A 22,046-nucleotide genomic window follows, 5' to 3' on the forward strand; every position below is an offset into this window, starting at 1 on the left:
AATACCTTTGGTATATTTGGCTTAGAACTGGATCCATTTCAGCCCTGAGTCTGACTGCAGCTGTATTTCCATTAACCATAGAATTGTGCAAATAAAATTTACAAAAATAAATCTACTGGTGGAAACGTCAAAGAAGACGACAGGAAGGTTGGAGGATGATGGGGTTTTTTTTTTTTTTCTGATGATGTGCAGAGCTCTGCTAGAGCTCACAGCATCGCAAACATTTTTTATGAATTGTGTGTTGATGTGTTGACTTTTGTCAAGACATCATCGCTGACTTTTTTCCTTTCCCTGGGAATTTTGATTTTAAACTCAGAATTCTTACCTGAAACTTTTGGTCTCAGAAGAATAAAGTCAGAATTCAGAAGGGGAAAAAAAAAGAATTTTGAGAAGAAAGGAATTCTGAAATTAAAGCCAGAATTCTGAAAAAAGTCAAAAGTTCTGATAAAAAAGTCAAAATTCTGAGAAAAAATTCAAAATTCTGAGAAAAAGTCAGAATTCTGAGAAAAAAGTCAAAATTCTAATAAAAATGTCAGAATTCTAAGAAAAAGTAGAACTTTGAGAAAAAGGAATTCTGAGATTAAAGTCAGAATTCTGATTTTAAAAAAGTAAAAATGTTGAGAAAAACCGACTTCTGAGATTAAAGTAAATAATTTTGCAGAAAAAGTTACAATTCAGAAAAAAAATCATAATTCTAAGATCAAAGTAAAAATTTTGAGGGGAAAAAAGTAAAAACTGTGAGGAAAAACAGGTCAGAATTATTATTTTTAAATATCCTCTTCAGTACTAATCACATCTAGTGACATAGAAGAAGAAAAAAAACAACTTGTGGCCACAGTTTTTAATTTTTCTTTCTCCCATGTCACCAGGCTGCATAATCTGGCTCCAACACAATGTGGTAGCATGTTGCCATGAGCGGAGCTCCATACTCAGGGGAAACACCAACGCCCCTGCATACAGTCCGCTTGGCCCCGCCCTGCTCTAACACTCAGTTTATTTCTCAGAGACTTTTTCACCAGACTGCTTTCTTCTCTCCACCTGCTTAAACTAAAGCTGCACTCAACCACACTGGGGGAACTGCTTCTTTCCTGAAATATCTCACCTAAGGAAAACTTTTGCTCATCCAAACTCGCTCTTTTACTAAAGGGAAGCTACTTCAAGGCCTCTACGTTACCATTTCTCCCAGGATGGCTGCTGATATAACCGAGAGCTCCTCTGCGAGCGTCGTGCAGAAGCTGCAAAGTTACGTGCGGACCCCGAAAGGCACCATCCTCGCTGCAGAAATAGTGAGTTTACAGTGGAAACAAAGTGACTCTTAAGCTCATAAAGCTGGCTGTGGTGCGTTTTTACAAATCACGTGTGGCTGATGCAACCAATTAATATTTAATGGGTTATTATGAGTTAATGTTGGTACTGATTTTCAGGCTGAAGGAGAAGCAGATCATATTGATGTGAATGACGGAAGTTAGGGTTTAGGAATGCATGTGGTTTGTGGGGGAGTTGAAGGCTGAGGGACAGGAATGACGGGTTTCCACCTGTTACAGGCACATTTCACACTAAAGAGCTAAATACTGAGGCCTCAAGGAAAATTCAATTCAAAAGTACTTTATTAATCCCAAAGGGAAATTAAATATTGTTGTAGCTCATTACATTAATCCAGATTCTTCAAAGGGTCAAATAATAGCATAATGTTGGAACGGTACACTGCAAAAACACAATTTGTTACAAAGTAGTTTTGGTTTAGTTTCTACTGTAAATGTGTCTTAGCAGACTGGTAAGATATAGGAGGTCGATTTGAGTCAATAACTCGTTCATATTGTATTGGTTCAACTGTCAGATTATTTCACATGTAACAAGACATTTTCCATGGTCATCTGGAACTAGTACTTTAATCAATATTAATAAATTAATAAAGTTTATTTATATAGCACATTTCAGCTAAACATCACATACAGTCACCAATTGAGAAATCAGTAACAAACATCACTTTTTGTCAAAAATCATCAATACACATCAAATATGTTGGTCAATTTTACATTTATTATTATTCAAAGCAACTCTAAACTGGAAGTGTTTTATCCTTGATTTAAAGGAACTTAGTTTTTCATTAACAAGCCATGATTAAAGAATTATTTACTTTAAAAAAGCTCCTAAATCTGTATGAGAAGTTACTAGTTTGGTCTTATTTCAAGTTTACTAAGATATTTGCACTTAAAACTAGATAAAATACTTTGTTAAATTCTGTTTTTGCAGTTTATGTGTAAGAGAAAGTCAACTCTGAGCACACAGTCGTCCTGGTGGTGGCACAGTCATGCTGTGGGATGTGATTGTACTGGTTTCAATATGGGATAAAACGACGATGTAATTGTTTTTATTGATTAAAACAAAATTATAATTGTTCCAACAGCAGCAGTTCTCTATTACTACATTCAAGCAAACAAGTTCAGCCGTAGTTTTATTGCACTTCTTGTACAGAATATAATTTTTTTCTGTCAGCTCTTCGTGGAGAAACAGATTAGCTTGTTATTTGTTGGGCGTCTTGTTTCTAGCCAGCTGTAGTTTTAAAACAGCTTCACAGTAATAAGAGTGGCATGTTTATACAGAAATAAGGTGAAAGTGTGACCAAATTTGGGCAAGGAAAAAGTTTATCTTCCTCCTTTGATCCAGCTGACTGGCAGTGCGTAGAAGCAACTCATTAAACTAATGCTAAACTGGGATAAACAAGATAAAAATGACTGTTGTAACTTTATAAAACCTTAATATACTTGATGCCATTCCATGTGTTAGCTACAGTACAAATAAGCAATGCACATCACAAACCTTTAATCAAATTATGTCTTTGCACATCAGTTTGTGGTTACGAACTTGCAGATTCGTAACCACAACAGTGAGAATGGAACAACTCAAGCAACACCTGAAAAGAAATCTGTAGTCATGGCTAAATGCAGCCACTTCCTGTTAGGGAACATTGTTTTATTTCTGTTCTTTTTTTGTTGTTGCATGAATGCGTTTGTTTGCATTTCATAGTAGTGTGAGTCTCTTTGGCCTCCATTATTTGCGTAGGTTCTGTATTTACTGTTGTTGAGATTACCGTAACTTCTTTATATATTTAAACACACTTGCTGGTTCGGTGGAGTCTTATCTGCGATTTACGTTTCTATTTTTACAGTATATTTCTCTGTCATAACTGCAAACGTCTTCAGAGTCTCACTCTTTCTATGCTGTTGTATTGGGAGTTAGGAATCACAGCCTCCCCTGGATAATTAAAAACCATGAATACTTGAGACTCCCTCCTTGTAAAGTGCTTATAAAAACATCCTGTTTTAATAGTTCCAACACCAAATATACTGTAATATGCATTAATTCACCCAGTGACAACCATCTGAAGAAGAAGCTGTCACTCCTTGATTAGCTGCTTTATTAAAGCCAGTCAATAGCGTATCAGCCAAAGTTATTAAAGGGTATTTCCACTTTCCAAGCTCCATTTTCTTTAGCCTCCAGAGGCTTGCGGTGCAAGAACCTGCTATTCAGCCACCCCTAACCAGAGCTCACAAGCAGAAACGGTCGCAGTGGGCCCAGCTGTACAGGAAGATTAATTTTCAAACAGACTTGTTCACTGATGACTGCTGTGCAACCCTGGATGGTCCAGATGGACGCAGTAGTGGATTGGTGGTGGATGGCCACCACGTCCCAACACGGCTGTGACGTCAGCAAGGCAGTGGTGGAGTCATGCACCTGAAGTTATGGGGAGAGAATCATTGGTCGAACCCTTGGAGTCCCTGAAGGTGTGAAAATGACCTCAGCAAAGTAAATGGACTTTGACTGATCACTTTCTTTCATGGTTCATAAAGAAGAGCCGAACCTTCAGTAGCAAAATCATCTTCATGCATGACAAGGCACCATCTCCATTAATGTCTGGAAAATGAGCCATTCCAAAAATCTTCTGAATGTAACGTCACAAATCAGCAGATGCTGCCCCTCACCTAGCACGATACATCGTATCGTGCTAGGTGTACAATAGCTGCTGGAAAAGAAAAGTGTTTTGTTAACTTACCATCCAGAAACAACTTACTATATTCTTGTTGACTAAAATCTCATTTTCTCAGAATAATTTTGTGCTTTGTATTGTCCTTAGGCCTATCCTAACCAGTTCAAGGAAGCATTATAGGTCACCTTTAATGTTGTGTTCACAAACAATCATTGATAAAGACTAATATCCGCTCATTTATTTACAAAATGTTAAGATTTCCTTCTATTGTTTTTTCCATTTGAGACACAATTTGAAATTAAAATGGCCTCAAATTAAGTTTAGATTAAATTAGCATGTGTGATGGACAAACTGTCCTGTGTGAATTAGGAGAATATTCAGCAGCTGTAAACTCTGCATATGCCTTAGGCCATTGTAATATTGGTTTACTAGAAAATAATTTAGTGAACTGAAGTTATTTACAGTAGAAAATAACTTCTACTGTTAGCTAGCACCTAAAGCCAAGTAAATGTAAAACTGTGTTTTTTGAAAGCAAGAAAAACCTTCAGTCTGTGTCTCACTGGAAAAAGGATCTGCTGTCCCAAATGGAACAAGCTAATTTTAAAGACGGCCTCTCTGAGCTCCACCCACTGTAAAAGTTTCCCTCCGTTTTTTTTTTTTTTTTTGTTGTTGTTTTTTCATGAGATAGTAATGGAAATTCCAGACTGGTGTTAAGATTAGGCCCGGGAACAAGGAATCCACGAAGCTTTTAACCCGGATCGCGGCTGCCGCTCCATTCAAGGATTGACTTCAGGCAGAGAAATCCTCCATCAGGCAGGATTTCTGAAATAGTTTAGAAAACATTTACTGCTCCCTCAATCCCCCAGGAGAAAAACAGGAAGGAGAATATTTTACTGCTAACTATGGGAGTTTCAGTTTGGACGGAAATGGGCCTCATAGCATCAATTGCTGGGAATACTAATGTGAAACTGGGAAATGTGAAGCTCTAATCATCGTTTATTTCATATGGAATGACTTCTCCGCCTGTCATAGTCATGGTGATTGTGTAGGAACATGTTTACATTTGCTGGTTAATGTGCAAGTTAATGTGTGTGACTTGCAGTGAGTGTGCAAGTCACACACCCACTGCAAGGGAGTCACATGTTTCTTCATGATGTTTGAATCTGCAGAGATAAACTGGACTGGAAGATCTGAACCTTAACGTTAATAACATCACTATTAAAGGGTATATTCATTTCTAAAGCCCGTCTTTTCCAGGTCTGTTTAGACTTGTAGCTAACAACAGTTGTATTTATTTCCACAAGCTAAAATGAAGCCTGAAAAAAACACAGATATTGTGTTTTGAAACGCCAAACTTTGGCATCAGTAGCTAAAACAATGTAAATCCAAGAGAAAAGTGATAACAGAAAAGTGTCCAGTTCAAATTTGGGGTTTTAAAAGGAGGATTTGCATGGCGATCTGGGCAGTTTAATTACTGCTCTGACTATGTTGTCCTTTCTGCAAATGTCCTAATTTTGAGTCTGTGTACTCCTGTTAACAATTAATCAATTACTAAATTAGTTAATGATTAGTTGAATAATTGATTGACCACGATTAATCTGATTAATTGTTTCAGCCACACTCAATTATTCAGCTCAAATATATTTTAAAAAATTAATTACTGCTCCATCTAACTGTCTATAAATCCACAAAATCTTTTTCTTGATAAATGTCATAGCAGCTGCAGTTTAAAATACTTGCTGCTACAGCATCAATTCATCACATTACCATTATAAACTTGATTATTAAGAAAACAAAGTAGAGAGTAAAAGTCTTTGAGACATTTGTGGCTCAACAATGACTTACCCCTTTGAAAATCAATAGCAAGAACAAATTCACATTCATTTATCTTTTATACTTTCAAGATTTTAAGCTTTCTGCCTCTAAAATATGACAATACATGCAATTTAAGGTGCCTGTTTAGTTTTATTTCTATGAATTTAGAAAATAAGACGTTGTGTAATAAGTCAGAATTTGCTCAAAGAGTGATGAAATAAAACTTCCCTCATGATTTTACTGTCACTATTTCCACTTTCCTTTGTGCTCGGGGAGGGGGAAAAAAAGTGTTTCAAACTAAAGGCAGCTCCCATAGCAACTGTTGCTGTTTGGTTAGTATCTGCACCATGCATGGGCTGAGCTCTTGGGGCTCGTGTTGCGGCTCACTATAATTAGCCAAAAGTTTGCAATAATTTCCCTGTAGTCAGTTTAAATCGAGCAGCTCATTATTACACTGATGCCAGTGTACTCCGGCTGAGATCCTGAAACGCTGCGGACAGATCCCAGCCTGTGCAGCTCAACATGAAGGTGTCAACAACTCAGAGGCTGGTTTTGTTCTCAGGGAGTCCTCTGTGTGGTATGGTGGGTGTTTTTCTGTATGACGGCCTCTTCAGCCAGCTCTGTCCTGAATAGAGCTCCTTTTGTGCGTTACGGTTTGGCCTCGGCCTCTTCGCTGCCCTACAGAGGCAGCCTGTGCCAGTCACTGAAACACATGAACTTCTGATGCCTCTGAGTTGCCGGCTGGCTGCCTGTGGGCGATATGTGAGGCAGTAGTGACAGATGTGAGCCTGGTGTCTGCTCACTTCGGTCAGTCCTGTATCATGTAGACTGCAGGGATTTGACACTGTCGGCCAACTTGTCTGTGCCTTACAATAAAACCGTGCGATTTGTAAGACAAGCTTTTAGTCATAGCTGGAGGGCTGAAGACATTTTATTGTTGTAGTCTGCAATTTTACCTCTCAATGGCATTAAACTTTACTTACTGATCCTTCAACAACATGAGTTTACATTTTTCATGTTTTTATACTTCCCTTTGGGGCTGCTTCTAAAAACAATCCAAGCATTTAAAAAAACATCCACCCGTTTTTTGGCAATACTTAGTTCTCATGCACCGTCACACCTCCGTGAACTTTGTAACTGACAGCCATCTTAGCAGCCAGTTGCTATGACAACAACAAACAGCCCCCAAGCTACAGCTCTCGCTTCGTTCCTAACTTATGAACTATGTAAGGATTACAACTATTACTCGATTACAATTTTTGAGTACTCTACCCACCTCTGTGTAATACCAAAATAAATATAACTTCTACAGGGATATTTACTGTAGCACTTACTGCCGAACTAGCAAAATTAGCTTAGCTAATGCTTATATGCTAGCTGAGACGGACATGTAGCCTATGTGTACTTACTCTGCCAGAACCGGAACCTTGTTATTAAAGAGCTCGTACGTCCTTTACAAATCCGTTTAAACATTGATTGAATATAGATTTCAGGCGAAGCTCCTCCATGATGTAAACACTCTTCTTGTTCACCAAGTAGTGAACTATATCACAAAATGAGATCGGAGGCAGCTTGTCCACATTTTCCTTCTCCGTCTCATATGAATCCATCCCGACAGCAGCCATTTTGTTCATGGATCTTTCTCTCGCACCAGGGGCTTGAGCTCCTGCCCCTTTTATCCTTGATGCCCCTAATGCCCTTTTTGAGGTTGTTTTTTTTTTTCAAAAAATGTTTTTCTATTTTTTTATCTGTATGTCAGAAGGCCTGCTTGTGCCCCTCGGCAATAATATTTAGCTAAATATAATAATTTATATAATCAACTGGCAGATTATCTCCTAGTGAAATTTAATCTCCCAGTGGGACGAGTACTTTTTCATCAACATTAAGGAAATTAAGGAATTACTGATTTAAAATAAGATCATATCTTGTTGAAAAGTTACTTGTAAATTAGCTTTTTTATTTGAAGTGTACTAACATTTCACAGTAGCAACTAGAGCAAAAATACCTGATAAGATATTGTGGGGGATTTTCAGTGCAGTCAGATATACCCAGATGTTTCTTTCTATTTAAAGGTTGATACATGTATTTGCACAAAATGTTTCATGTCGCAGCGATTACAGGTCGCCTTTTAGTTTTTATGCAGCAGATTCTTGGTGGAATTTGTTTGGATGTGAGATCGCGTTTGCCCTCACATTGAGAGCCACATTATAGAAAACAGGCCTATAATGAGCTGCAGGCTGTTTGACTTTATGATTTGTGTGCACTGGCAGCATTTTGCTGATCTGAGAAGAGCGCATACTTTTTCTACATAACGGAAAATTGCTGAGGGAACGACCCATTACTGTAAATCAGACGCTTGAAGAAGGTTAAATTTTAAATGACTGTCTCACTGAGGAGCTTTCTTTTTGTTTTTTTGCCTGTTTTCACAGGTTCTCAGTCTCATAATCCTTATCTGCTATGCTTCGTCCCGGAATGGTGGCTACACTGCTGCTGCCGTCTGCGAGATGTGCTTTGCTATCGTGTTCTTCTGTGTCTTCATGATGGACCTGGAAAAGCAGTTTACAGCCATCAGCTGGGTCTGGAGTGTAAGTTCTTCATGAGCAAACGCATTTTAAAGCGACGTGGCCCTCAGTGCATTATGTTCTGATTTTTTTCTTTTTTTTCCTGCAGGACTTAATCCGTGCCTTTACTGGCACTCTAGTTTACCTCATCACGTCGCTCGTCTGCGTCATCAGCGGAGCCGGGGACGGAGCGCTCATCGCAGGCGGGGTCAGTTCGCTCGTCTCACGTCTGCTCTGAAACTCCTGATTCTGGGTTTCACTGTTTGTTTCTGACAGCCTTTTACCATGCGACATGTTTCTAGGGAGACATGCAGAAGAAAATATGTTCTGTTTACCCTGATACACAGCAGCTCTTTGTCACAATTCACTAATTCTGAGAATCTGATAACATCCCACATTTCCTTCCTGTTCAACTTCAAAGACAACTGTAGTTATTTTCAAACAGCTTCACTTTGAAAGGTTTTATCAGAGTGTGGTAAACTGAATGTTATCACCAGGGTCATAATAGTTTTGGGTTTTTTTAATTATAGTTTTGTTGTAGCGTTTTGTTAGTTTTATTTAGTTTTTGGCGTCTGTTTGCTAGTTTCTATTAGTTTTATTTTTTACATATATATATCTTGGTCAATTTTTAGGTGTAGAATTAAAATAGGTCAAAGTATTGTGTTGTGATCATGTAATGAATGCTCAACAGAAGACACCATTTTTAAAAAATATAACCAATTATTGCAGAATAACTGTTGTTTTCTCCCAACTTTTGTTGTCGCCATTTTGCGTCGCCAGGCAGAAAATGGAGAATTGTAATTTGCCAACAGCTGATGTAAACTGCTTGGCTGGGGGAAAAATAAATTAATTTCATATCAGTTCGAAAGGCTAATAAATGGATGGTGTGGAAAAGCACAGAAGTAGAAAAAGGTCAGAATTCAAAATCTTGTATCGACTTGTTCTTACTCACTGCGTATCTCAGGCAACAATAATATTCACAAAAGATACTTTAAACCTAAAGGGCAAAGGACAAGATTTTACAGGAGCAACAAGGAATAAAATGTCTCAGATGTTTTTAGCTCAAGCTTAGCATGTGTACAACGTGACAATAAAAATAAATTAATGCAATTGTGGAAAGCATCTTTTCTTTCGGGCATGAAATGGAAAACAGAATCATCATTGCTTTAATCTTTCTTATGAAAATATGGTAAGAAACACCAAAAAACAATGTTTATGTTAATTAAGCCATTTTGTCACAGGAAATAAGTCTGTATGGGACTGAATGATTGATCCTAAAATGAAACCTGAAATAATTGAGCTGTTTTGCTCGTGTTAGGCCATTTGAACACGTGGTGGCTCCTTCTATGAACCAAAAGGGAAGTTCGTTTTTTGTCTGAAAATGTCTGATGGTGTTTATTTTGCAGTCTGACATGAACAGAGAAGTAGCAGGAGAAAGGGATGTAAATAATTTAAAATAAAAACTCAAACAGTTTGCCATTAATTTTAATCGACACATAATCAAACTAAAATAACTGAACGGACTGAACTAAAGTTCAAAGGAAACAGGGCTGATCTAATTAAAAGAATAATAAAAGCAAATACAGATAACAAGTAAATCAACAAGAATCCAAAACAACCCAAGACCCTAACAACAGCTTTTGTTTTAATATTAATAAAGTTCTTGTTTTGCTGTATTTCCCAGGTGTTCGGCTTGCTCGCTGGTCTCCTGTTTGCATATGATACGTACACCATCTACCTGCAAATCAAGAGCGCCAGGTCGCAAACTGAAGGTTCTGGTAGGAACATAAGTGTTTATTCACCAATGCATCCAAAATCTCCCCTGTGACACAAACACAGCAAAAACACAAACTTTTACCAAGTATTTTTGTCTTGAAATCACTTAAACTTAAAGTTATACGATATAGGAGCTTGTTTTAAGTCAATAATCCTTTAATATTGATAAAAAGTTCCAGTTCCATTGGCAGATTTTATCTTTTATATAAGAAATTTTTCCAATGAGTGAAAAAAAACTTGTACCAATGTAACCAGTAATTTTTTTTCCTCCAACTTTTAAGGCATTTTTTACTTAAAACAAGCTTCTATATCTTGCTGAAAAGTTACTTGGAAGTTAGTTTTGTCTTATTTCAAGTGTAACACTATATTTGGACTACAAACTAGACCAAACATATTTGGTAATATTTTGTGTTTTTGCAGTGAACCTCATGCAATATATATATTTTTCCTGTTGGTATATAAAACAGACTTACTTTCTTGATGTACTTTTCTAAATTGATTTCCAGGTGGCACAGCTTAACCTGTCCATGCATCTGTCATCGACGCTGCAGAAATACAAAAACAGAGAAGAGCGGCTCAGTGAAGGGAGATGGACAGTAAAATGACCAGGTCACAGTTTTAATCATTGCAACTGTATGGTGTGAACAAATGAGAAGTATTTTAGCAGATGCCTGATAGGAATACCGCAGAACCAAAGTGAGAGGCACTGTACTGTACATCTGTGTCTGCATGTGTGCTGCGGTGGGAAAAACCCCCAAGTTTTTGTTCCGACCAAGACAGACCATCGACTAAACAGGGAAACCTGACATTAATAAGGTAACAAAAGACTGTTTGGTCTCTTCAAATAGCTTTTCTAATACTTTTCTTTACTGTTAACGAACTGCTGTAGGAAATATTAATTGTGTTATTTGGACTTCAGAAGTAACTGATGCATTAGGAGTTATTTAAAAACAGTTAATATTTGTCTTGTCATTGATGTCAATATTTGTTTTTGTAAAAGTCAGTAAAATATTATAATACACGGTCTCTGTTTTTTATGAGGGTTTTGTTAAGAGGTCATGAGTAATAAATATGTCACCAACTTCAATTGACTCTCCTGGCATTTTCACTTAGATAAAATTTTGAACTAAGCAAAAGGCTCAACGGATAAACAGCAAAAAGCAGAAAATTTTAACAAATATTTTGGTCTAGTTTCTAGGAAAACATCCTACAACACTTGAAATAATACAAAACTGACTTATAATAGATTTTCAGCAAGAAATCGGAGCTTGTTTAGTAACTAATTAATACTGATGAAAAAGCGCTACTTCCTTTGGCAGATCATTTAACTTACAACATCGGAAAAATGTCTTGTTATAAGTGAAATAATCTGAAAAAGAACTAGTTCTTCTTCACAAATATTAAGCTATTGACTTAAAACAAGTTCGTATTTATTTCTATAAAGTTAATTAGAAACTAGACCAAAAACTCCTGGTAAGATTTTGGTTTTGCTGTGAAGATGCTCATATTTTATGGATTTTCTTCAAGCTAATGTGGCCGTTGGAGAAAGTCTGTTCACGTAAACGGACCATGCTAAGCGCTACTAGCGCTACTAGCTAACTCTTAAACTCTCTGAAATAAACAAATAGATACTTTTAATGTCACTGTGTTTTAATAAATCAGAGATGCAAAAACCTATTTAAAAGAAAATGGCCCTTTTTAATGTCATTTATTCGGACATTAGGAGAGTGAGAAAGCGCATAGCTATTAGCGGCTAACAGTACAACAGTGGTGCTGGATTCAGTTGGTAGCGTTTTGGTTTGGCACTGATACTGTTTAGCTTATAATCTCTTTTGCTTTTCTAAAGTATTTTGTTTCAACCTTTTTGCCACATTTTGGTACTGCCACGACCCTTTTTGGTACTGAAGTTTGTGTAAAGGAAATTATCCTTGAAATAAGGGGCTATTTAGACCAGTTAACCATACTGGAGACTTTTTTCATCCACCTTTAGTAGAAAGAGAGAGACACAAAAAACAATCAATCATGCAAATGGGAATTATCAAACTCATGTGATTAATTGATTTATTGCTTACTTTTCACAGGCTTAATTGGCTATCAGCAACATATGATTTGTAGATAAATGTATTATTATTTGGGATTAGCACTAGCAAAGGACAGCTTGCATTTTAGGACTTCATGTCTCAGAAAAACACAATCAGACACCAAAAAAACATTAATTCCCAGACAATTAACCATAAAAAGGCCAAACGGATGCAAAGGGAAGAATGCAACTGATTAAAACTTGCGATATTGTCACTCCAGATAGCGCTGTTGCCTCAATACATACAGCTTAACCTTACAGGACTGGAACGCTGGAAATTTCCCATTTTTATTTGTATGAAGCAAACAGAAGCAATAAAACCAAAGTTTGAATCCCAGTTTTTACAGCAACCTCCATATCTGATGCTACATTACTCAGAACATAATTTAAAACATTATTCCTACAAATATTCATCTTCCAATCTCTATTTTATCAAAGTCTGGAAGTTATCTACTTCAGGGAGGACATTAACGGCTCATAACCTTTTAACTAAACCTTTGAAAAAAGCTAATCAATTTTCAGTTTCATTTCATGTAGTTGTACTTCCATCCTTTTCCCTTTTTGGATTTCTGAGTCCTAAACAATTGATGGGTTCTGTGGTTATTTATCAATACTGTTCTTTTGGTTTGGTTTTGAGAACATATTTCTGATTTTTGTATATTTGATATTGACTCCTCTTCAGTTGATCGATACCACACAGATTATGTCGTCCTCCCTCATTTTCACTCATCTTCATTCTTGCTCAGGTTATGATTTTTTTCATACATCTGTAACACATTTTTTTAAAGATTGAAAGCCATCTTTCTCTTGAGATTTTTTTGTAGTGTCCCTGTTCTCCTAAAAAGAGACAGAAGATTAGAAATTTGTTGTTGGAGGAAAATCTTGTCATTCTAATGTTTTTTTTTCTAACAATGTGCAGTTTGTCTCTTTATATTCAGATTATTGTTTGCTTTGAGAAATAAACCGTCATTACAACAAAGAGTATTAGCATTTCTATCTTTTTTCCTGAGTTTCTTTCATGATTGTTGGATGTGGATTTTAAGTTGTTGTTCTTCTTATTGCCGCTAGATGGAGCCAGTTTGTAACTGATTATCAAATATGTGACATTTAAACACGTAAAATCACCAGAGTGATGTGATTTTTAAATATTAAATGATTGATAATTTGATCAGTTACTCAGTAATTGAGTGGATTTTTTTTTATTTACTAAATACTATTTTACTCTTACTTGAGAAATAGTAGTCATTTTTACTTGAGTAATTTCATGGACGGCTACTTTTTATTTTTGCTTAAGTAAAAATATGTTGAAGTAGTTTTACTCTTACTTGAGTCACATTTTTGGGTACTCTGCCCATCTCTGAAAATCTACTCAGTATACCAACAATGAGGGTTGTTGGTATAATGGATAAAAACAAATGATCTCACATGGATCCCAGTGAGGATCTCAGTTCATGGAGGCCAGTGTTCACTAGGGATCTCTAATCTCATCTGATTTTCTTTTTTTACAGAGTGCATCCATGCTGCCCCCATGCTTCATTCTGAGATTACATTGTTTTATGTTTTTTTTATTATTATTAAAATCCCTTCCTTTATTTAGAACCTTTCGATTGCATTCCTGTTATTTTTAAAGCCCTGAATGATAATCCCCTTTTTGGGATCATGCCAGCATTCACCAAACTGCTTCCCAGGCTTTTTAAAAGCATGATGATGATATTAACTTTCCCTAAACTGACTTTTTTTCCCCAGATTTCTTTGTGGAATAATTTTATCTTTTTTCAAAATTTAATTCAAAAGATATATTTACAGTGATGGAGTCACTATGAAATCAGAGGAATTGGTGTGGAAACGTCTATTACCAGAGAATAAGATGGAGGTTATAAATTAATAGATGTATCTACAGAATTTATTATAATTATTTTTATTATTCCCTAATTTTGTAAACAGTTTTAAGCATACAGTAAATCAAAAATCAAATAGAAAAATTCATAAAACAGCATATGCTTTTGTGCAAAGTAAGCCTTTTATTTAGACATAACAAATAAAGTAATGATTATATAATTGGATAGTATATATTTTTTGTGACTATTCTTTAAAAGTGTGTTCAATTAATTTCAATTTCAATGCTAATAAACACATGATGCATTTTTGTAATTCAACTCAAAAAGGTGACACATTTATACATATTTATTACACAAAGTGGGATATTTTTAGTTATTTCTGGTATTTTGTATGATTATGGATTGAAGCTAATAGAAAACCCAACATTTTGTGTCCAGTTTTACATAAGACCAATTTAAATGAGCACTTTCAATGCAGTTGTGCATTTTTGACCATAGTATGACCTGCATAATGGTCCAGAATATGGTGCATTATATCCTCTAGCAGTGTAAGGTACAAAAGACTTTAAAAATATGTAAACAGAAAGTTCAGAGGAAGAAAGAACTGTGGCATAAATGTCCTCTTTTCAGCCTAAATACAATTTTTACATCTTATTAGGCAATCATGTTTCCAGAGTTTATGGGAAAAGAGAAAAGGCACAAAAGGAAAGTAGATTTGGTCAAGTGGGGTCAACAGGAAGTCCAGAAAAATGTAAGCATTTCAAGCTTCTCTTTGCTAACAAGCATCATGAAGACTCTACAGTTTTCACCAAGACTAGTCACCTCAATATACTGTCTTTAATACAAACAACTGGTTAAATAACAACATTATGCTGTGTTTGTTTGAGTAGCACATTAGCCCAAATGTTGAGAATCTGTGGAGGAAAGGATTCAGAATTAACAATGCAAATTAGGTTAAAGCTGCTATTAAATAACCTGGACTTCATTAAAACTTAATCACAACTGCAGGCTGATTACCTCAAGTTACTCTGTTGCAGAAATTCATGTAAAAAAAAAAAAGACTTGGCAAACTATGGAGAACAAATATACCAGAAATGGACCTGCTTTACAACAGGAAGGCTTCCCTGTGTTAAATATGTGTATGCGATTTAATATGCGAGATTCATGTTAATTAAATAAATACATTTTCGATTACGTATTTTGTTGATAAGCTCCTCTATGCCACATGATTTTGCTTTTATTTTGTCTCCATTCAAAAGCACAAGTTTGTAAATGTGCGTTTTATTTTGAAGTCCTGCCGGAAGCGGTGTGTTTTTTCCAGTTAAGCTAACTTTCCACATCTGATCCGAAGCCCAAAGTGTTGAGTAAAGACTGGGATGAAGAGTCCGGGGGATTCCACGGGGAAGCAGCATGTAGTTCACGGCAGACTCCGACTCTTTCCCCACTGTTAGACTTTATCGTTTATTTTTCTTTTCCGTCCGTTTTTTTCCACCTGGAAAGTGTCTTTTAACGCCCAACCGACATCATGTTCCTGCGCGGCTCGAAGAAGCGACGGTCCAACCGCTCGGTAAGTTCTTCTGTTTCTAATTTAAACTGTCTGTACAGCACTTTATTTAACAAGAAGTCAACTCTCAACCCTTCAGTGTCTGTTTTGTTCGTATCCACGTCAATCAACGTGAATTTAATCTGTGCAAAAACAACAACAAAAAATGTCCAGAGGAGAAAACAATCCAAGCGGAACTTCGTCCCACCTTCACCTGGCTATTGTTTTGTCGCTGGACTGAATTTGGGAGAAATGTCCTTCTTGTTCTCCCTTTTTAGAGGTAAAACACGCATTGGATGTTATTTTTTTATTTGGTTTTTGGCGTACTTCATGGAGTCGCTGTTGTTTGAGTCATGATCGTGACGCCTCAGGTGAAGTCAGGAGTGGCTCATAAATCTGTACCTGAGGTTGGGATGTGGAGCAATTTTAACCCGAACATAATCAAACACTTTGTCAGGGTTTGTAAAGTAAACACCTCGGTATGTTTTCACCATAAAAACAATTTAAATAGTTCGGTTAATGAAGAAAAATCAACAGTTTATTTGACATACATTTGCCTATGCACAATGCAACGCAGAAATTACTCACCAAAAGTGAACTACTAATGTAACAAATCCTTTTTTTAAAACATATTTAATGTGTTGTTTCTACCTGAATCTAAAGTAATTGCCATTATATAATTTCTAGGTGCACATTTTGTACTATATATAATTAAATTTTCATACACGTCAGCTGAATTATTGTGCTGTCAGTTTGATTTTATGAAGCCTTCCTCTCAGGCGTAATATATATTTATTTCATTCAAACTATATCATATAGTTAATTCACTAAGGACGCGTTTCTGTTAATTATCATTATTTTCCAGTTACAGTGAATTAGACACTACATTACGATTAGGGAATTACTAAAACACCCCAAAACATTTCTTATAAAGAAAAGTATCTGCTTAAATTTTGCTATTTTTAAAATGTACTTTTAATCTGACAAATGATTCTCATCAATAGATTACATTTTGTAATCGGTGTGGCTAAAATAAACATTTTAAACTGCTAACTGAATCTTAAAACATACGTATATGATTCTACAAAATGTACAAATCCAAACGGAAGTAGGAAGAAGTATAATGTTCGGTGATCTCGTGCCTGTCTGCACACACAGGTTCAGAGCAAATCCTTAGGTTGTTATTTAACAATAAACATGTAACACTAGGGATGGGCGTTTGTCACGTCGTTATTGTGAAACATTTCTTGTCATGCCAAGACTTTGGATTTACAATGAATTCCAAATAATGACGTTTATGAGTTAACATTTTAATTTCGCTTTGGGATCAAGTATTTTCTTAATTGAATAATTTGAAGTAGAAACCTCAACCAATGTCTGTATTGTAGGAATTATTATTATTATCTTTGCAATTTTTTCTACTGTTTCATGAGAAACTCAAAGAATATTACTAAACTTGAAGACATACTGAAGTGCAGTTTCTGTGTGCAACTTGGTAGAGATGTGAGGACTGACGTCATGAAGAAAGACTGACAGAAAGTCAATGCTTTTTTTTTCTTTTTCTGTTTGAGATTTTATGCTACTCTCTTTCCATTTGTTGTGGTCGTGCCAGTGTATTCATAATAGTTACCGATTTTGATTGATTGATAGATAGATACATATATATCATTAACCATAATGACAGATTATTTCCCTTAACAATTATTTGAGTCCCAAAACCAAATTTTCCTTATTAAATAGTCACAATGTGGCAGACATGAAACATACCTAAAAATTAGTTAAAGAAATATCCAAAATACAAATTTTAAATGGTGACCAGAACCAATAATATATATATATTTATTAAACATCACTTTAATAATTAATCAAGGAATACGTCAGCCTGCATTTTTGTCATCTTTTAACCTAATCACAATATTTATGTTCTTGAAAGTCAGTTTTAGATATAAACCAGGTTACTTAATAATATCTTATATTTATTATACTGCAGTATAAACATTAAAGTGGCAGTATTATCTATTTTCTAGGCACATAGTAACATCTAATGGCACAATCAAGTAACTATGTTAATTTAAGTTGTTATAATAATGATATACATATATCAAATATGACTTTTAAGAAATCTGATTTCGTAATTTAGCACCTTGAAATTCGCCCTCTGTCCCTTTAAAAACTCCCGCTGTTTTTGAAACTCTGTCATCAGGAAGTTATCACAACGTTTTCACCAGAAGTAGCTCGAGTAATGAGGTCAGCAGATGTGCAGCTGCATTTTTGCTAATTGCTGCTGGCTAGTTTGAAGGAGCTGAATAGCCAGGGAAGTTGTAGGGGAGGGTTGTTCTGTGAGGCAAAGTGTGGAAGGTGCAACTCTGAGGAGGAGCTGAGCCTAGAAGGCGGAGCTAGGTCCACCCAGTCGTTTTGCACAGCTAAATGGTTGCCATGGAGATTAAAAGGATTTCTCAAGCGTGCATGAAAGAATCAAAGCAAAACTCCAAGTATTTTTTATGAAGGGATAAGATTATAACATAATTTAAATCTCCAAAAAGTTGATTTTACATAATACTGCCCCTTTAAGGTAGATGGAATATGCTTGGTGTCGGCGTCTATTTGTTGCTCTCTTTCTGTTTAGCTAACACAATGATTACTAACAACTGTTACTGCAAATGCAGACAACAGCTGCACTTGAAGGTTTTACGGGAACAAGGCCTTCTATTGGCCTTCCCTCTGTTTAGTGTTTAGCTGTAACGTTAGAAAGGCCTGATTTGTGTTTAGTCCTAAGAGTGAGGCTGGAGGAAGACGACGCATTCAGTCTGTTTTGGGTTGAGTTGACCTCGGCGGGTCAGAAAGCAGGACGGAAAGAATATAAACCATAACATCACTGAGCTGCATTGTGCTGGTTGTCTGATCCTACCCAGTGAAGAGACGGACCTCTACTCAACATACCAAGGCAGCAAAGGCCCCTGACCTCCGACCTGTCCTGTTAATTTTTAATCCATCCAGAACCACAGCTTTGACAATCTAAATGTTGCTGTCAGTTCTTTATCAGTAAGTAAGAACCTATTTATTACAGCTTTTGCTGATTTGAGGAGAACCACACTGTTAGCGTGGACCAAATGACATCATTATTATGTAATATTTATCTGTTGTCCCAATATTATGAGAAGTAGTCCCCGGTTTAGCCAGAGCGTTGGCATGTTGATGTAAGACAAACAAAGCTGGCCGGTTTTCAGTTTGTCTTTCACTTGGTTACACCGTTACTTGGCAGCATGATGGAGCTCAGCCTAACCTTGATGTGATCAAGCCTCAGACTCCCACGCTGACGCAAGTTCAAGGTTTTCCCCAGTGTATTATGTATACATATAGGCTTTTTGGGCTGCCAGACTTTACTTGCCCCAATGCCAAGCTAAGCAGCGTTTATTTACTTTAAATGGGCTTTTTACACACCAGTAGCAGTGACAGCAAAGACGGGTTAAAGAGGATCTTTGGTGAAATTGTTGTGCAAATGGCGACATTTTAATGATCTCAGGATAGGTGTCTATTTTTTTAAAAACTCTGTAACCACTGCCTGTCGCTACCTGTCTTCATGCTAACAACTTTGTCAAATAAAGTGTCAAGTCACAGATAAAGAATAAAAAAAACAATGGACAGTTTATTTTTTTTGAAGTTTGAGAAGCAATGGAGGAGACGATAATCGTGATCGTTTACCTGCTGACCGAAAGGCGTAAGCCAACGTTGTTAACATTAGCCGAGCCACATGCTAAATGAGGCAGAGTGCTAGCTAGCATGGATGTCAGCATGTTGTATAAGCAACATTTGGGGCATAGTGTTATGTTTGTGCCACCGACCTGAGTGCACACAATAAGACTGATGTAAACACATATATCTTTGTGAACAAAGAATAATATGTTTACATCACACACACTCGCTCAATAAGTGTTTTGCCAAAGTCCAAGGAGCAGTGGAGGAGATGATGACCGTGTACGCTCACCTGCTGACGAGGACTGTGCACCTACATTTTTAACATTACCCGAGCCATAGCTAGATGAAGCAGAATGCTAGATAGCATGGATGTTAGCACGTCGTATAGGCAACTTTCTGCATCACATTTGTGCCACCAACCTGAGCGTGACTGATGTAAGCTCTTATGGAATGCCATCCAGCTCAAAAATATGTGACTTCCAACATGTAGAAGTCAACGTCTATGTGCCTGCATGTTGTTCTCTACGTGTTAGAAGTCACATATTTTTGAACTGGATGGCGTTCTTTTGGTGCTTGCTTGGTTTTGTGTCTTTTCCTGCAACTTGACAAAGTTTATGTAAACGAACCACACGGGCAGTCAGTCACAGAGAGGCCTTTTTCATCCAATCAGAGCATTCCTTGCTAATACTGCATTCACTCGTATTAATAGCCAATCACAGCTAGCAAATCAAAAATAATGCACCAAGAGAAAACAGTAGGATTTGGAAAAGCACTGTATAACAACAAATACTTAAATTTTGTACTTATATATGCTTACTCATCATTGTTCATTTTTTTAGTAATTTTAAATATGACCTACATTACATAGCTTGTTAAGATCCACTGGCTGATTACTGTATCAGGATTTCACTAACTAATTATATTTTCAGATTTCCTGTCAAATGTTATATTTTTTAAACATAAATAGTACACAATGGGCTGCTGGTGGAGTTGACTTAGACTTGATTAATGAACATATTATTTACCTTGACTTCATTTTGTTTGGAGGAAACTTCCTGTTGCCACTCCCGTTTAAAGCACAAAAGGAAAACCTCAGCCTGCAGACAAAGACTTGATACTGTATCCTTCATGGAAAGCTAAAAAGCAGAACAGGAAGCCCCTTCCCCGCTCTCTGTCATTACAAACAAACTTAAAGTGGCTGTTTTCTTATTATTTTAAGGTGGTTGTACATATAACATGTACTACAAGTGTGTTCTAACACAAGCAGAATAAACACTCATCACAAATTACTGTTTGTTTTTTTGTGAACCCCAACTGTTTCAGTTTAAGCCAAACTTATTTAATCCATGTTTATGTAGAGATAAAACTCTTTTCTCACTGTTTCTAATCTCTTGCCCCTTCATTACGTCACCGCTGAACCCAAAGCTTTATTCTTAATTACAATTTGCCAGAAACGTGTGAGCATTCATTCAACAATCTCAACTCTTTTCTCTTCCTGATTTCAATCTGTTTGAGGATTATAGTTTCATCTTAATTCAAATTTACAGCACAAATTGTTTAACAATTAAAAATATCTAAAGTGTGCCATGCATTTGTATTTGTTTACACTTTGTAGTACTTTTACAACATCTACTGGGTGACATTTTTACCCATTCTTGACTAAAGATTAGTAAGACTGGATGGAGATTGAATATCATGTTTCAGGTCTTACTGTAGTTTTTTATTTGGATTTAGTCCTGGGCTTTGACTAGACCTTTCTAACACATCTAAACCAGTGCATTGTTGCTCTAACTGTAACTTTACGGTTGTTTACCTGGAAGATGAAGCTCCATAGGAGCCTCTGGCTTTAGAGATCCCCACATCATGATTTTCCCACTTTTGTGTTTTACTGTGGGATGGCGTGTTCATGATGCAAAGAATAGCAATATCTACTGGAAATGTGATATTATTTGTTCTTTAAAAATCATCCATAATATGACAACATGGTGTAGAAGTATAAAAGAGTGACATTGGGTAGAGATGTTTCTTGTTTTCTTTTAAATTTGCTGTGGATCAACCTGCATTTTCAGCACTGCGGAAGTCAAAACCAGAGTGCAACTAAGCAAAATAATTTTTACAATAATTGTTTATATGTGTACTACAGTATTTTTGTGATTATTTAGTACAGAAATTAAATATGAAGATTGAAATTCAAATTTTATTAATTGCACATTTACTATATTTACCTTAGCACTCCAGACCTTTGCAGAGGGGACATATTTCAGTTTAAATGTTTTTGAAAAGTGATTTTTTTCCCCTATTAGGTTTTGCTGAATGTGTCCAGAGCCACATAAACTAAACTTACTGAGATCAAGAAGTATCATTTCATTTTCTCCCCTGTGGGTTCTGAAGAAAACGTTTTTCAAGTCGACTAAAGTTTCCAATGGTGATGTTATCCTGCAGCTAAATTCTTTCTTAATCTGGAGGAGTGCAGATGTACTGCTCAGTGTACAGAAGTTTTCTTTTCTTTTTTAAAGCATGTGCCTCCAAGGCTCAGTCAGCCTGTCAGAGTAACAACTCAGGAACTTTTTTTTTGAGGAAACAAAATGTGGAAGGACCCAGTCACAAAGAAATCATCTGTATTTTAAACATTATAACCCACCTTCAATGCCTTTTCTTGGGATTTTATTTTATAAAATACATTTTTACCCAGTCTTTTTGGTAAATAGCTTAGGGTTAGCCAGATTAGATGGAAGTCACAAGCTCTTTT

At 36.2% G+C, this 22,046-nt stretch overlaps 2 protein-coding genes across 3 annotated transcripts in view; both read left to right on the plus strand.

Annotated features, from left to right (window-relative positions):
- The first annotated feature begins 944 nt into the window (after positions 1 to 944).
- On the plus strand, positions 945 to 13,202 carry LOC111609589 (proteolipid protein 2-like). The gene is made up of 5 exons (XM_023338856.1): positions 945 to 1,286; positions 8,233 to 8,388; positions 8,474 to 8,572; positions 10,049 to 10,142; positions 10,647 to 13,202. Exons 1-5 carry the CDS (start codon positions 1,188 to 1,190, stop codon positions 10,658 to 10,660), a joined length of 462 nt encoding a protein of 153 aa, XP_023194624.1. The 5' UTR covers positions 945 to 1,187; the 3' UTR covers positions 10,661 to 13,202.
- Positions 13,203 to 15,401: 2,199 nt separating this feature from the next.
- Positions 15,402 to 22,046, plus strand: part of prickle3 (prickle planar cell polarity protein 3) — a 35,144-nt gene continuing 28,499 nt past the window's right edge. For both annotated transcript variants that reach the window (XM_023341171.1, XM_023341178.1), the window contains exon 1: positions 15,402 to 15,625. In XM_023341171.1, coding sequence (XP_023196939.1) covers positions 15,584 to 15,625 — 42 coding nt within the window. In that variant the 5' untranslated portion in view covers positions 15,402 to 15,583. The remainder of the gene's footprint in view (positions 15,626 to 22,046) is intronic.

The sequence above is a fragment of the Xiphophorus maculatus genome, chromosome 1, assembly GCF_002775205.1.
Source record: "Xiphophorus maculatus strain JP 163 A chromosome 1, X_maculatus-5.0-male, whole genome shotgun sequence".
Classification (NCBI taxonomy): Eukaryota; Metazoa; Chordata; class Actinopteri; order Cyprinodontiformes; family Poeciliidae; genus Xiphophorus; species Xiphophorus maculatus.